This window comes from Stegostoma tigrinum, unplaced genomic scaffold (genome assembly GCF_030684315.1).
Source record: "Stegostoma tigrinum isolate sSteTig4 unplaced genomic scaffold, sSteTig4.hap1 scaffold_249, whole genome shotgun sequence".
Classification (NCBI taxonomy): Eukaryota; Metazoa; Chordata; class Chondrichthyes; order Orectolobiformes; family Stegostomatidae; genus Stegostoma; species Stegostoma tigrinum.
Genome location: NW_026728182.1, coordinates 113,127 through 130,104, shown reverse-complemented (window position 1 = coordinate 130,104; position 16,978 = coordinate 113,127). Strand labels below are relative to the sequence as shown.

Here is a 16,978-nt window from a genome sequence, read left to right as displayed (position 1 = left end):
TGCCTGTGCCGCTCTCAAAAACACTTCACTGTACTTCGGTACACAAGACAACATAAATCAAAATCAAAACATTCTAATGGCAATCAATGTTAGCTTTTAATAATCTTCAAATTCAATGCTGAAACTCATCTTGTTGCTGACTTCATAAAATTGCAGGATGAAACCAGAGCAAGAGTGACCTGGCCCTCCAGATCGGAGCATGGATAAGGGTTAGAAGTGGTTCCAAAAAGGCATTTCAGGGGACTATTCAAAAAGGAAACTGAAAATTTTGTCAAGTGTCCCACACCCCCGGCCTGTCCAAATTTGTACAGACGCACACTTAATCAATTCCAGTTTGTATTCCGCATGCTGCCTATTGCTTTGACCTAGTGACCCTATAAGTTTCAGCAAAGGTGCAGACAGTCTTCTCAAATCTTTGCTCTCACCGCTCAGATGCTTTTGGTCTTCGCTCAGAGTTTCAGGGTACCACATGGTCCTGGAAAAGACTCCCACTTCTACTTGTGCAGGGGCAGACACAGTTATTGTGGGGCAAAGTGTTGTGACGGGAGATAGAGGTGATATGTTAGGTGCTCCCTTGGTTTTGCAGTGAAAATAGTGAGAAGAGGAGAGATCTTTGTGTGACATTCCTTGCTTCCTGTCTCCTCTTCTGTAGCAGCATCCCATCAACACCTTGACTCTGAGGTAGAGGAGATTACTGACATTTTACAAGCCCATTGATACAAATATTGGTCAGCCTGATTAAGGCAGCAGAAATCTTCTGTACCTCTGCGGTCATGACTTGCAATGGATTGAGTGCAGTGCCATGCCTTAAGCTCCATGAGACAACCGTACTCTCTAATGACAGTCTCTGAAATCTTTGCCATCCTTAAGGCCATATGTGTTTTTTTCACTCCTGCAATTCCCCTTCCCAGACGTTTTTCTGACCCACCCGACTTACAACCCTCCAGGAATGGAGCTGCTGACAACCCAAACTATGGAATTTCCTCCCTAAACCTCTCTCTCTCATTCTTTATGATACATCATAAAAATCATTATCTTTAATCGATGTTTTGCTCATCTGTGAAGCACCTAGAACATAGAACGTAGAACAATACAGCACAGAACAGACCTTTCGGCCCTTGACGTTGCGCCGACCTCTGAACCTATCTAAGCCCCTCGCCCTACACTATCCCATCATTATCCATATGCTTATCCAAGGACTGTTTAAATGCCCCTAATGTGGCTGAGTTAACGACACTGGCAGGCAGGGCGTTCCATACCCTTACCACTCTCTGAGTAAAGAACCTGCCTCTGACATCTGTCTTAAATCTACCACCCGTCAATTGGTAGCTATGTCCCCTTGTACAAGCTGACGTCATCATCCTCGGAAAAAGGCTCTCACTGTCCACCCTATTTAATCCTCTGAACATCTTGTATGTCTCTATTAAATCCCCTCTTAGCTTCCTTCTCTCCATTGAGAACAGACCCAAGTCCCTCAGCTTTTCTTCATAGGGCCTATTCTCCAGACCAGGCAACATCCTGGTAAATCTCCTCTGCACCTTTTCCAATGATTCCACATCCTTCCTGTAATGGGGCAACCAGAACTGCACGCAATATTCCAAATGAGGCCACACTAGCATTTTCTACAGTTGCAGCATGACATCATGGCTCCAGAACCCAGTCCCTCTCCCAATAAAACCTAACACACCGTAAGCCTTCTTAACAGCAGTATCAACCTGGGTGGCAACTTTCAGGGATCGATGTACATGGGCACCAAGATCCCTCTGCACATCCACACTACCAACAATCTTTCCATTTCTGCCTTCCTATTATTCTTCCCAAAGTGAATCACCTCACATTTAATCCATATTAAACTCCATTTTCCAACTTCCAGCCCAATTCTGCAGTTTATCCAAGTCTCCCTGCAACCTGCAACATTCTTCCACACTGTCCACCACTCCACCGACTTTAGTGTCATCTGCAAATTTACTAACCCATCCACCTATGCCTGCATCCAAGTCATTTATAAAAATGACAAACAGCAGTGGTCCCAAAACAAATCCTTGAGGCACACCACTAGTAACTGGACTCCAGGCTGAATATTTTCCATCAATCACCACTCGTTGTCTTCTTACAGAAAGCCAGTTTCTAATCCAAACTGCTATTTCTCCCTCAATCCTGTGTCTCTGTATTCTCTTCAATAGCCTACCATGTGGAACCTTATCAAAGGCTTTACTGAAGTCCATGTACACCATGTCAACTGCCCTTCCCTCATCCACATGCTTGGTCACCTTCTCAAAAAACTCAATGAGGTTTGTGAGACACAACCTGCCCTTGACGAATCCATGCTGACTATCTCCAATCAAATTGTTGCTTGCTAGATGACTATAAATCCTATCTCTTCTCATCCTTCCCAAAATGTTTCCTGCAACTGATGTAAGGCTCACAGGCCTATAATTACCTGGGTCAGCCCCACTGCCCTTCTTGAACAAGGGCACAACATTTGCAATCCTCCAGACCTCTGGTACTGAACCTGTAGACAATGAGGACTCAAAGATCAAGGCCAAATGCTCCGCTACCACCTCCCTAGCTTCCCAGACAATCCTCGGAAAAATCCCATCTGGCCCAGGGGATTTATCTAATTCATACCTTCTAGAATTGATCACACCTCCTCCTTACTAACCTTAATCCTTTCAATTCTAGTAGCCCATAACTCAGTCATCTCCTCTACAATATTCTCCTGTTCCTCAGTGAAAACAGATGAGAAATAATCATTTAGTACCTCTCCAATCTCCACAACTTCCCACTTCTGTCTTTGACTGGCCCTATATCTACCCGAGACATCATCTTATTCGTCACACACCTATAGAACGCTTTAGGGTTCTCCTTTATTCTACCTGCCAATGTCTGCTCTTGTCCCTTCCTTGCTCTTCTTAACTCTCTCTCTCTCTTTAAATCCTTCCTAGCTAATCTGTAACTCTCCATCGCCTCATCTGAACCATCTTGTCTCATCGTCACATAAGCCTCCCTCTTCTGCCTAACAAGAGATACAATTTTTTTCATAAACCACAGCTCCCTTACCTCAATCGCTTCCTCCCTGCCTGACAGGTACATACCTATCAAGGACAGCAATATCTGTTCCTTAAACCTGCTCCACATTTCGATTGTCTCCATCCCTTGCATTTTGCTAACCCATTCTCTGCCTCCTAAGTCTTGCCTAATCGCATTATAATTGCCCTTCCCCCATCTATAACTCTTGCCCTGGAGCATATTCCTAACCCTTTCCATTGCTAAAGTAAACATAACCGAATTATGGTCACTCTGTCCAAAGTGCTCACCTACCACTAAATCAAACACCTGGCCTGGTTCATTACCAAGTACCAGATCCAGTGTGGCCTCCCCTCTTGTCGGCCCTTCAACATACTGAGTCAGGAAACCCTCCTGCACACATTGGACAAAAACTGATGCATCCAACATACTAGAGTTATCGCATTTCCAGTCAATGTTAGGGAAGTTAATGTCTGCCATAGCTAATCTCCCTGTTATTTTCACTCCTGCTCAGAATAGTTTTGCCAATCCTCTCCTCCACATCCCTGGAACTTTCCAGGGGCCTATAAAAAACTCCCAGCAGTGTGACCTCTCCTCTCCTGTTTCTGACCTCAGCCCATAACACCTCAGTAGACGAGTCCTCATCAAGAGTTCTTTCAGCCACCGTTGTACTGCCCTTGGCTAACAAAGCCACACCTCCCCCTCTTTTACCACCTTCCCTGTCCTTAATGAAAGATCTAAACCCTGGAGCTTACAACATCCATTCCTGACCCTGCTCTATCCATGTCTCCGAAACAGCCAAAACATCGAGGAGAATGACAGAGTAAAAGTTTCCATAAAATACAAGCTGTTGTTTTGCCTTACATTAGGAGAATCAGGAGTGGCCCATTTTTTCCCTCATCTCGGGATGAACACTCACCATCACTCACACAGCTGATGAACAGCAGGAAAAATCTTCACCACTGACTACCTGCACTCACCTATCACCTTCCCACCTACCTTCCCCAGCCCCCACTCTGTTTATGTTTCAGTTCCCGTCCCCTCCCCCATTTCTGAAGAAGGGTCCTGAACCATCAACTTTCCTGCTCCTCTGATGGTGCCTGGCTCGCTGTGTCCCTCCAGCTTCACACTGTGTCATCCTTGACTCCAGCACCTGCAGCTATTGCTGTCTCCCTGTGAGCGATGTCAGCTTTGGTTCAATCGGAGCACGGGGCGGGGCTTGGAGGACCCAATGGAAGCGGCCTACCCTCCAACCAATCAGAGCGAGTGAGATGTTTGTCTGTGTGAAAATCACGTGATCGCCCTTGTTCGGGGGCGCAAAATCTCTGCGACTGAAGGTTAGCTGCTTTCGGAAGGTACAGTACACGGGATAAAAAGGAAAGGAGCAAAAACCGGGAGGGAAATAGTTTCGGTATTGACTGAGAGGTTTTAATTGCGGTCGACGCATGTCAGAAAACATACATTTTAACATGCCGGCCCCGTGTTTTGCAGCAAACGGAAGAATTGCTGCGGACCTGAGGCTGCGATCGGCAGAGGTGATTGCCACCATCTTTATTAGGGGCAATGATCTTCGGGACTCATGCCGGATCGCCATATTTATAGGTGGCAACCTGCAGTGGAACGCAAGCGCAGCCTTTCTTTTGGGGGGGGGGTATATAGAAGCGAAATGTGTTTTTTTTTCTCTCTGGACTTCTTCCCCAGACTGAGACGTGGCGTCTATTTCCTGGGAAGGACTTTTGACACTGGCAGAGTACTGGCTTCAGGCAGTATAAATTGCTGCAGTTACACGTTAGATACATAGTGGAGGAGAAATGCCGAAAACGCGTTCAGAACTGCATGTTCAACAACAGAGTTGGTGGAAAAGCTCAGTAGGTTTGGCAGCATCTGTGAATTAAAAAAATAGCGTTTCGGATCCGCTAACCCTTGCTCAGAACTTCATGTTACCTGTTGCACTCTCACTTTCGGAAGTCCTGCTTTAAATATTATGATCTATTAAAGCATATCCGTTTGTCCAGTGTTCATATGATTGGGATCAAATCACTGAACGTGCTCTGAGTCCCCTCGTGCTCCCTGGTCAAATTTATTAATATCTGACTTCCTCCGTCTCTAATAATGGGTGTATTTTCCCTCTGCATCTTTCTGTGTCGGGGAGCAGGGTGATTTGAACAGGAGGATTTATACATAACTAACGGAAACCAAGAGAAATGTTTGCCTTTTCCAAACAATCTTGTGGTGTTTTTTGGATTTCTATCCAGGGCTGACAGTTATTTGTCTCTTATGGATTTGTTTTACAGGGTATTAATTGAGAATAATTTGCAGACCAGGATCCCAATGCAAGTTCTCCATTAAGCAGACTGATCAGGATCTGAGTATCATTGACACTTAAATGCGAAAGGGAAGAGGTTTAACCATTCTATCCATGGGAGAATATTCCTGGGAAGGTTGTAACTTGAAAGCAGAATATTCAAATTTTTGGTTTGATCACCCCTGGGATAAGTGTTGAGTTCTATACCCTGCAGCTGAGAAAGGAGATATTGGCCTGAGAGGGGCAGATTTGTCCAAACAACACCTCGTCTCCTTGAAAGAACTGTCATATTTAGTCCCAATCGCCCACTTCATGATTTTAATCTATATATTCTTCATTCTTGAATATCTGCAAACTTCCTTTTAAAATTCCTTATGGGCACAAATTCCAGCACCCCTTCAAGTGGAATCTTCCAGATCCTGACAACTCTTTTGATCCTGAAACTGCTGAAGTCTGTGTTGAGTCCTGAGGGTTATAAATTACTGCATTTAACGTGAAGATGCTGTTCCCTGAGCTCCCATTGAGCTGAATTGAAACAGTATGGGAGGCTGAGATCAGAGTGGGTGTGAGCAGACAATGAAAATGAAAAGGCTGCACTGTGAGTGCTGCTTGGCTCAATGAGAGTGCTTTGGAGTTGGGTGAAACAGAAAGAAAGTGAAACTGAAAGATTGAGTGTGATGCTCAGTCTCAGTTTGGGCAGTTCAGAAAGTCTCACCGTCCTAACGGAAACAGTCAATTGATAATTGATACTGTAAAGAATTTTCTTACAGTTTTTAAAGTATATATTAGCTTATATAAAGTTAGCGACTTTTGATTTTATAATAGTAATGTTTGAAATGAAGGGGAAGGACCTAGCTTCATTAAATTCTCTTTAAGGCGGAAACTGGCTTAATCTGGAGAGAAGTCACAACAGAAGCCCTCAGGTCTGTGGCGTCCTTGTCTAGCACAATAGAACATAGACCCTTGATGTTGTGTCGACCTGGGAAATCAAACTGAAGCCCATTTAACCCACACTATTCCATTATCATCCATATGTTTATCCAATGACCACTTAAATGCCCTTAAACTTGGCGAGTCTACTACTGTTGCAGGCAGGGCATTTCACGCCCTTACTACTCTGAGTAAAGAGCCTACCTCTGACATCTGTCCTACAACTATCACCCCTCAATTTAAAGCTATGGCCCCTCGTGCTAGCCACCTCCATCCGAGGAAGAAGGATCTCAGTGTCCGCCCTATCTACTCCTCATATCAGCTTGTATGTCTCTATTAGGTCACCTCTTAACCTTCTTCTAACGAAAACAGCCTCAAGTCCCTCAACTTTTCCTCAAAAGACCTTCCCTCAATACCAGGGAACATCCAGGTAAATCTCCAGTGCACCCTTTCCAATGCTTCCACGTCCTTCCTATAATGTGGCGACCAGAGCTCCAAGTGTGGCCGCACCAGCGTTGTGTACAGCTGCAACATGACTTCATGGCTCTGAAACTCAATCCCTCTACCAATAAAACCTCACACACCATCCACCTTCTTAACAACCCTATCAACCTGGGTGGAAACTTTCAGGGATCTATGCACACGGATCCTGAGATCTCTTTGCTCATCCACACTACCAAGAATCTTACCATTAGCCCAGTACTCTGTATTCCTGTCACTCCTTCCAAAGTGAATCACCTCACACTTTTCCGCGTTAAACTCCGGGATATTACCAGTGTCCCTGTTGGCTATTTGTGCAGGAAGTGTATCCGTCTGCAGCTACTGGTTAGCTGTTTTTCAGAGCTGGAGCTGTGGGTGCAGTCAGTATGGAGCATTCATGATACTGAGAAGGTTGTGGTAGCATTCTCAACAGATTGGTCACAAGCAGGTGAAGATTACACAGACAGCAAGGGAATGGGTGGCCATCAGACAAGTAAAAGGCTCAGAAATGAAGTGCTCGAGTCCCTCGTGGTCATCGTCCTCAAACAAATATACTGTTTTGGGTACTGTTTGGTCGGGGGAGGGCTGGTGGTGGTGGGGTGGCCAATCGGGAAGCAGCATCAGTCAAGTTCATGGCACTTGGAGTGACTCTGCTGCAGAGAAGGGGAGGAAAATGATGAATATGACTGTAGAGACAGGGGATTCAATAGTAAGGGGCACAGAGAGACATGAATCCGGGATGGTATGTTGCCTCCCTGGTGCCAGGATCAGCGATGACATGGAGCAGCTTCAGGACATTCTGGAGTGGGAGGGTGAACATCCGATTGTACCAGTGACATAGGAGGACCTGAAAGCTGAAGATAGGAAGATAAGAGATACATTAAAATACAAGATCTCAAATGTAGTATTGTCAAGCTTACACCCATTGCCACATTGTGGTAGGGAGGAGTTTTGTGTTGTGTTCAGTTGTACAAGCGACCTTTATTCAGAGCTCTGTTACCGCATGTGTGGGAGAGGCTAGAGTCCACTCCAAACCTGGCTTTCACGTGAGGCCTAATTCCCCTCTTAAATACAGCTCAGATTGGAAGAGTGGGCAATGACACTCAAACTTTCCCTGGCTGATTGTAATATTTTTATTCCTTTTGCTAGGTGTTATTTACATGCAATATTGTTGTCATTGTTAGCCACACACCCCAAATCAATATATCCAATCCAGTAAGCAAACAATCATGGACAATACTATGTTCAGCCTTAAACCCTCCTATAATTTCCTGAGGTTAGCTAGAAAATGACTTCATCTGTCTTTGGGACCTGACAATGCTTTTGACAGTTATATTCCTCCTCAGACTGCCAGCTGCACCATGTTTTTTGCCAAAAAACAAAATAGTAGCTTATCACTGAGAACTTTTCCAAATTCTCTACTAACTGTAGTGTGGATTGTTAGGAATTGTGATAAAGTCTTTTAAACTCAACTCTGATATAAAGTAACTACAATTTTGTAATACAGTTGAAAATTGTGGAAAAATCCCTCTCTCACTTCAGCTTAAGAGACCAAACAAACAGTGTTTCTGACTTGCTGTTGCAGTTTACAACCCCAACGATTTGCATGCTGCAAATGATTTTTAAATTGAAGTTTCATTTTCTACTCTAAGCGCTTTCCATTATTACTTTCTTGTTTTAATTAAAAGCATCTATTCAAATTCCACTGAGGATGAAATTCAGTCACTTTAGAGCTTTACCAAGCCATTAAACAAAACTTGTTTAGATTTCACAAATAACTAAGGCACTAATCATGTCTTCACTTCGGATTTTGCAATCTATCTTTGTCACTCTTCCGTTGATCTTTGCATGTAAGAATTTATTCAAATTAGCCATATCTACATTTCAATTGTTTTATCTCTCTGCAGCCCTGACTTCTCTCTTTATAACCTTTCTTTGCCCCTTCCTATGTTGTTGGTCTTTTAGAGGTTGTGTTTACACCATTTATTGCTTTGCCTTCCATAATGATGCAGTGAGCTGCTTTTATTGCTGACAAACATTCGCTCAAGGAATTCAGCTAACCATTTCATGTTAATTGGTTGTTTGCATTTCTGGTTACAATTACCTAAACAGTTCAGAATGCTGTAGGATCAGACTTTTGCTTCTACTTTTTAATTAAGTAACAAACTTGTGATTATGGCTGGACCAGGCCTTTAAAAACTGCCTCTTATTAAAATGCTTATGTGTTTTGAACTGCCTGTTTACAGAAACCCAAGTAAATTCCCTAATGTTCCTTCTCAACAGGACTCTTTTATGACCCCCACAGGACCTTTCGTGATCTAATCCAGTAACAGTGTGAGCTGCTACAATGCACGTGCTTGTGAAAGCGAGAATAAGAGGACAGATGAGATGAGTGCATGGCTGGAGATATAACTTAAAGCGTTTAGATTCCTGAGGCTTTGAGACTGTTTGTTTCTGGGGAAGGTGGGACATGCACAAGCTTGAACAATTGTCCTGGGCAGAGCTGGGACAGATATTCTTGTTGATGCTTTTGCTAGTTCCACTGGTGAGGATTTAAACTCGTATGACAGGGGAATGGGAACCAAAGTATACCTTTAGCAGTAAAAGACTCAGATCAGCAAATGGGACGTGAAATTAGTTCATGATGTTGTCGGTGGCTGAAAGATTAAAAGAAAGAAGGATTAATCAAGATCAAAACTCTCTCATCATGCATCAGACCTGAGATCCCAGGAATTGGTCTGGTGAACCTTCTTTATGATCATTCAGTAGCCAGGCCATCCTTCCTTTGGAAAGGAGAACAAAGGTGCACACGACTCCAGGTGTGGTCTCACCAAGGCCCTTATAGAAAGATATCCCTCTTCCTATACTCGAATCCTCTCACAATGAAGGGCAAAATATCATTTGCATTCTTCACTACTTGCTGCTGCCTGTTTCCTAAAAGAGAACAGGAGAGAAACACGGAACTAAATGGGGTCAGACACTCGGGTAAAATTGTTGAACACACTGTCCCCATTGTATCAGTGCTGGTCATCAAGCACCTATTGAAGCTAGGCCCGTTTTCTGGCACTCGGTGTGTAACCTATATTATGGTGCAATGGATGATCATCTCAACACTTCTTCAAGATTGCAATGGTTCCTGCATCTATCACCATTTCAGATGCTGCCAGATCTGCTGTGTATCTCCATCTTTTTCTGTTTTTATTTCAGATTTCAGGTATTTTGCTGTGTATTCTCAGCCCTTCAGAAGCATCAGAGGGTATGGGGAGAAAACAGGAATTGGATTCATTTTCTGATGTATAAAATGCCTGCCCTTCATGTCTGTCCAAACTCTATCTCTTTTTTTTGTAGTTTTGGGCAAACGCTGACTGTTTTCCTTCCCTGAAGGACATTAAATGAACCAGTTCAGTTTTACTGATAATCCAGCAGTGCCCCTCGGTGTTGGATCCACAATTGACCAGATTAATTTCAGAGTTTCACAATCTTTGTGTGTATTCTTCTGGTTTCTCTCTCTCTACTTTTCTGTTTGAAATTTTGATTGCATTCAGAGAAATCAAACAAACCCACATCCAGATCTGACACTCAATCTGTTTGTCATAACCTAATTATCTCAGGATTTTGAACATTGAAGGAAGAAGCACTGTTCACCAGGGAGAAATGCGTATTGTCTGTGTGTCGAAGAGTCTGTGAAGATTCATCTGAAATGTCCAAACACCAGCGCAGTCACACTGGGGAGAGACTGTGGAAATGTGGGGATTTTGGGAAAGGATTTATTTACCCATCCCAGCTGGAAATGCACCAACGCAGTCACACTGGGGAGAAACCGTTCATTTGCTCTGATTGTGGGCTGGGATTCACTCAGTCAAACAACCTGCTGAAACACCAACAAGTTCACAGTGGGGAGAGACCGTTTTCCTGCTCTGTGTGTGGGAAAGGATTTGCGCAGACATCTCACCTGCTGAAACGCCAGCAAATTCACACAGGAGAGAGGCCATTCACTTGCTCTGTATGTGGGAAAGAATTTGCTTTGTCATCCAGCCTGTTGACACATCAGCGAATTCACAATGGGGACAGACTGTTCATCTGCTTTATTTGTGGGAAAGGATTCGTTTCGTCAACCAACCTGCTGCGACACCAGCAAGTTCACACCAGAGAGAAATCGTTCACCTGTTCTGCATGTGGGAAGGGATTTACTCACTCATCCAACCTGCTGACACATCAGCGACTTCATACCGGAGAGAGACCATTCACCTGTTCGGAGTGTGGAAAAGCATTCACTCAGACAGTTCACCTGCTGACACATCAGCGAATTCACACTGGAGAGAAACCGTTCACATGTTCCGAATGTGGGAAGGGATTTGCTCACTCAACCAACCTGCTGAGACACCAGCGAGTTCACTCTGGGGCCAGACCATTCACTTGTTCTATGTGTGGAAAGGGATTCACTCAATCATCCCAACTGTTAACACACCAGCAAGTTCACCACAACCACATTTGAAGGATTTTGCTTTTAAATCAAGGATTGAACTTGGATCTTTGGGCTGTTTGTACTGGTGTCATTAGTCCCTGCTCAAAACTTGATCTTCTCTTGGGAAATAAGGTAGGGCAGGTGATTGAGGGGTCAGTGGGAGAAATATTTTGGGGCCTATGATCATCGTTGTATTAGTTTTAAAATAGTTATGGAGAAGGATAGACTTGGTCTAAAAGTTAAAGTTTTCAATGGGACTAAGGCCAATTTTGACACTATTATGCCCCTTAAAAGCACAGTAAGACCGCCTATGTATGGGAATGCACAAGATGGATGACATGCAAAACAAGTATTTTACATCGGTATTTACTGTGGAAAAGAATATGAAAGCTAGAGAACTTAGAAATGAATGTGTATCTTGAAAAGTTCCATATTATAGAGGAGGTGGTGCTGGATGCCTTACAGAGCATAAAGGTGGATAAATCCCCAGGACTTCTTCAGGTGTATTCTCCAACTTTGCGGGAAGTTAGGCTTGCGATTGGGACCCTTGCTCAGATATTTGCACCATTGACAGTCATAGGTGAGCTGTTAGGCTGGAGGTTGGCTATTCCAGTGCCATTGTTTAAGAAAGGTGGTAACATAAAGCCAGGGAACAATAAACTTGGTGAGCCTGATGTCAGTTATGGGTAAGTTGTTGGAGGGAAGTCTGAGGGATAGGATTTACATGTATTTGGAAAGCGTGGACTGAATGGGGATAGTCAACATGTCTTTGTCCATAGGAAATTATGTCTTGATTGAGTTTTTTTTGAAGAAGTTACAAAGAAAATTGATGGCAGACTGGTGGATGTTTTCGATGTGGATTTCAGTAAGTAAAATTCCGCATGGTAGACTGATTAACAAGGTGAGATCATATGGAATCCAGGGAGAGCTGGCCATTTGGAAAGGCCTTTGGCCTGCAGTATGCTGCAAGGATTGGTACTTAGTAACTATAACTCCTGCATTCACATCCAAATCATCTTTATAAATGACAGAAATGAGTGGACCCAGCTCTGATCCTTGTGGCACACCACTGGTCACACACCTCCAGTCTACAAAGCAACCCTCCACCAGCACTCTGTCTCCTACCTTCAAGTCAGATCTGTATCCAAATGACTGGTTCTCTCTGTATTCCATGTGATCTGACCTTGCTAATCAGTCTACCATGAGGAACCTTGTCAACTGCCTTACTGACATCCATATAGAACACATCCACTGCTTTGCCCTAATCAATCCTCTTTGTTCCTTCTTCAAAAAAAATCAAGTTAGTGAGACATGATTTCCTACACACACAGCCATGTTGCCTGTCCCGAATCAGTCCTTCCCTTTCCAGATATTTCAAGTACTATCCCTCAGGATTCCCTGCAACGACTTGCCCACCACTAATATCAGGCTCACTGGCCTATAGTTTCCTGGCTTTTCCTTACCATCTTTCTTAAATAGTGGCATCACATTAGCCAACTTCTGATCCCTCATCTGTGGCTATCGATGATACAAATATCTCAGCAAGGGGCCCAACAATCTCTTGCCTAGTTTCCCGCCGAGTTCTCGGATACACCTGATCAGGTCCCAGGAATTTATCCACTTTTATGCGTTTTAAGCCATTCAGCATCACTACCTCTGAAATATGGCTAATTTTCAAGATGTTGCTATTTATTTCCCCACAGTCTATATCTTCCATATCCTTTTCTGTAGTAAATACTGATGCATAATACTTGTTTTATTATATTCCCCATTTCTTGCAATTCCACACAAAGGCGGCATTGCTGCTTTTTAAGGGGCCCTATTCTCTCCCTAGTTATCCTTTTGTTCTTAATCTATTTGTAGAATCCCACTGGATTTTCCTTAATACTATTTGCCGAAGCTACCTCATGTCCCCTTTTTGCCCTCCTAATTTCCCTCTTAAGTATACCATTGTCATTATACTCTTATAAGGATTCACTCAATCTCTGCTGTCTATACCTGGCATGCCCTTCCTTCCTTTTTCTTGACCAAAACCTTGATTTCTCTAGTCATCCAGAATTCCCTACACCTACCAGCATTGTCCGTCACCCGAACAGGAACATACTGTCCCTGAACACTCATTATCTTTTTTTTTGAAGGCTTCCCACTTCTGAACCTTTCCATTTTACCTGCAAATATCTGCCCCAATCAACTTTTGAAAGCTCTTGCGTAATACCATTAAAATTGGCCTTCCTCCAATATAGAACTTTAACTTTCAGACCCGGTCTACTCTGTTCCATCACTATTTTAAAACTAATAGTATTATGGTCACTGGCCCCAAAGTCCTCCCCCACTGATACCCTAGTCACCTGTCCTGCTTTATTTGCCAAGAGCAGGTCAAGTTTTGCTCTTTCTCGAGTCGATACATCGCATACTGAATCAGAACATTTTCCTGTACACTCTCAGCAAATTCCTCTCCATTCAAGCCTTTTACACTATGGAATTCCCAATCTGTTTGGAAAACTAAAATCCATTCCATAACCACCCTGTTATTCTTACAGATAACTGAGATCTTCTTTCAAAATTGTTTGTCAGATTCCTGCTGACTATTGGGAGGCATATAGTATAATCCCAATAAAGTGATCATCCCTTTTCTTATTTCTAAGTTCCACCCAAATAACTTCCCTGGATGTGTTCTCAGATATATCCTGCCTAAGTAAAGCCATAATGTTATCCTTGCTCAAAAATGCCGCTTTTCACTCCTGTCTTGCTTTGCTTCCCCTCCCGCTTTGACTTTCTATCGGATCTATATCTTGGAACATTAATCTGGCAGCCCTGTCCATCCTTGAGCCTTGTCTCTGTAATTGCAATGATAACCCAGTTCCATGTTTCCAACCTTGCCCTGAGTTCATCTGCCTTAGCTGTTAGGCCTCTGGCATTGAAATAAATGGTGTTTAATTTATTCGTCCTTTTGCATTAATCTCAATAACAAATATGTAACGGTAGGGTAGGTTTTGAAAATGATGACGTTTTATTGCTGTATATCAACACATTCACAGTGGGTAAAGACAATCCACCTGCACACTGTGAAAAAGGATTTTCTAGTTCATTAGGACTGGTTTTCAAAGAATTCAGAGTATTCCGACAATATGGAAACAGGCTGTTTGGCCCAAGAATTCCACAGAAAACCTCAGAGCATGCCACTCAGACACATGTCCTGGTAACCCACCTAATCTACACATCCCTGAACACTCTGGGCAATTTAGCTTGGCGAATCCACCTAACCAACACATGGGAGGAAACCAGAACACCCAGAGGAAACCCACGCAGCCACAGGGAGAACATGCCAACAGCCACACACTCAGTTGCCCAAGGGTGGAATCAAGTCTGAGTCCCTGGCATTGTGAGCCAGCAGTGCTAACCGCTGAGCCACTGTGGATAACCACCAATGAGTTCCCCAGAATCTGTAGGAATTTTTTATGTTGCTCCTATTATCTGTGTCCACGTCATGTTATCTGGGCATGTTTCTCATGATGTTTGAAAACACCACGTGTTTGGTTACCTAGTTGGGAGAAAAAAAACGATATAAGTTAACCTTTTATTAAAACTACTGTGCATTGAGTCTTCATCTCAAAAGCAGACTAGTTTATTTTGAAAGGCTGTCCATCTGCCCTAACTCCTCCATCCTCACCTCCAAGTGTGAGTAACCTAGGTTTTTACTTTTCACTCAATGACAGTCAGTACAGTTCATATGAGCAATTGGGAACAGGGTCATCCCATAATGCTTGAAACTTAGTGTACTAATGGTACACTATTACAATAATAACCATTACACTTCTTTTCTGAATCTTTTCAAGTTTTACAACACCCTTCCTTTAGCAGGAAGACTAGAATTACACACAGCAGTTACACCTCAACTGGAATGGGACCTGCATCCTTGTGGGAGGTGGGGGTGGGTTTCCAGTACTGTTGAGGGCCTTGTAAATAACTTAGCAGTGGGCTGAAATCCAGAGAGAATGTTCAAAATAATAACAAGGGCCAAAAAGAGAAGAAACGAGAGTCTGGAAGGCATTGTCACAGGCCAGGTTAAGGTATAAGGGAGTTTAAGGGTGAATGGTATTTAATGCTTGGAGTCAGGTGAATAAGGCGGATGATTTGAGGATACAAATTAATGGGGTCATAAAGACATTGCTGTCACTTGGACACGGTTAGCAGCTCAGTATTCCAGGATATAGGGCCTTCATGCAAGGCAGTGGAGTTGGTAAAGGAGGAGGAGATATTGTTATTTTGTTTAGGAAATCTATTACAGCAATAAGGAGGGGCGGCGTCTTTGAAAACTCCACAAATAAATAAGGAGGCAAATTTTGAGAAAGTGTAAAAATAGCAGGATTGAGGTAGCAGGAGCTTTCAACTTCCTCAACATTAATGTAGGCATCGTCGTGTGAAGGATTTATCAGAATTTTAAAAATACATCCAGGGCAGCATTTTTTTCAGCCACTAAGTAGAAGATGCAACAAGGAAGGGGAAGGTCCTGGACTTGACTTTCGGTTACAAAGTTGAGCAAGTGGTTGAAGTTTCAGTGGGATGGCATTTTGCAGGCAGTTATTATAACTTTTCGATTCAGGATTTGTATGGAAAAGGGCAAGGATGGGTCTGAAGTCCCAAACTGCTGAAGTTATGAAGAAAGTAAATGGAATTTTGGCCTTAATTGCGAGGTGTTGGTGTTTGAGGATAAGGACATCTTGTAACAACTGTATTGGATGTTGGTGAAGCCATACTGGTATATTATTTACAGTTTTGGTGCTTGTATTTAAGAAAGGATATACTGGTGTTGAATGCAGTACAAAGAGATTCGCTAAGCTGATTCATGGGATGAAAGGGTTAGCCTGTCAAGAATAGCTGGAGGAAGGGAATTTGCAGAGGGGAAATACCAAGTAATTAAACAGGTCGTGCTCAAAGTTGGGCTCATATTCACAACCCTGCACTTAAACAGCGTATGTTCTAACAACTGAGCTAACTTGGCCTCCCACAGTCAGTGTTCAAATCTTGCTTTATAAGGCGACGAATGGGTTTTTTCACTGACGCCACTGCAGTCCAAGGAAGTAAAAGGTATTTGCTTTAGAAAATCCCAAGGTTCCAATGTATTCTTCTCATTCACATTGCAACCCATTTTCGGTACTTGCTCCAGGATTTAACATTCAAAATTAATTTAGTGATGTTGTTTCCCTCATCTTTAAGCAGCCTGTATGACTCCAGTCACTCGGTTAAATGGTGAATAAATCTGTCTCAATAAACCAATTCTTTTCAGCTACAGTCTAAGAAATGTTCATTTATTTGCTGAGTCTCACACAACATGTTCTTTGTTCTATGTGTCAACAACTTTTGCCAATTCTCATGTTATGGACTGCATTTTTAGCCATTGGTTAAAAAGATTCGAAGGACCAGAGGTTTCTGGTGCAGTTGTATGACTTCCTACTAAGTGGTACAAAGAAATAAACAAGCTTAAAAGATGAGGAAGGAAATGTATTTTTAAGTGAAGACTGTTCAGTTACTGTGTGCTTGTTGCTTAAAATGGATGATTGAAGTCTTCACAGCGCAATGTTTAAACAGACAGACACCAAGACCTTGTGAGCAAGTATTTCAGGCATTTGACACATTGGACAATTTGTGTTTCTAAATTAAATCTCTGTCCAAAAAAAAGTGCTGGATAAATTCAGCGGGGCTCTCAGATAGTTATTGATAGCTGTTTCTGATTCAGGATTGGTACGGAAAAGGACAGAAATGGGTCTAAA

General features: G+C 42.9%; 1 protein-coding gene across 5 annotated transcripts; it reads left to right on the top strand.

The window, feature by feature from the left end:
- The first annotated feature begins 4,324 nt into the window (after positions 1-4,324).
- On the top strand, positions 4,325-16,499 carry LOC132208024 (gastrula zinc finger protein XlCGF8.2DB-like). 5 transcript variants are annotated; one of them, XM_059643772.1, is made up of 2 exons: positions 4,325-4,382; positions 10,091-16,499. In XM_059643772.1, exon 2 carries the CDS (start codon positions 10,443-10,445, stop codon positions 11,235-11,237), a length of 795 nt encoding a protein of 264 aa, XP_059499755.1. In that variant the 5' UTR covers positions 4,325-4,382; positions 10,091-10,442; the 3' UTR covers positions 11,238-16,499. The 5 variants fall into 5 exon arrangements, with proteins under 5 accessions (XP_059499755.1, XP_059499757.1, XP_059499758.1 ...); XM_059643774.1 differs by having other exon boundaries at positions 4,329-4,382; positions 10,354-16,499; XM_059643775.1 differs by having other exon boundaries at positions 4,330-4,364; positions 10,354-16,499.
- Positions 16,500-16,978: the final 479 nt, after the last annotated feature.

Excerpts from the sequence above, each read along its gene's own strand:
- LOC132208024 (XM_059643772.1), top strand. The coding sequence starts at position 10,443 with ATGTCCAAACACCAGCGCAGTCACACTGGGGAGAGACTGTGGAAATGT.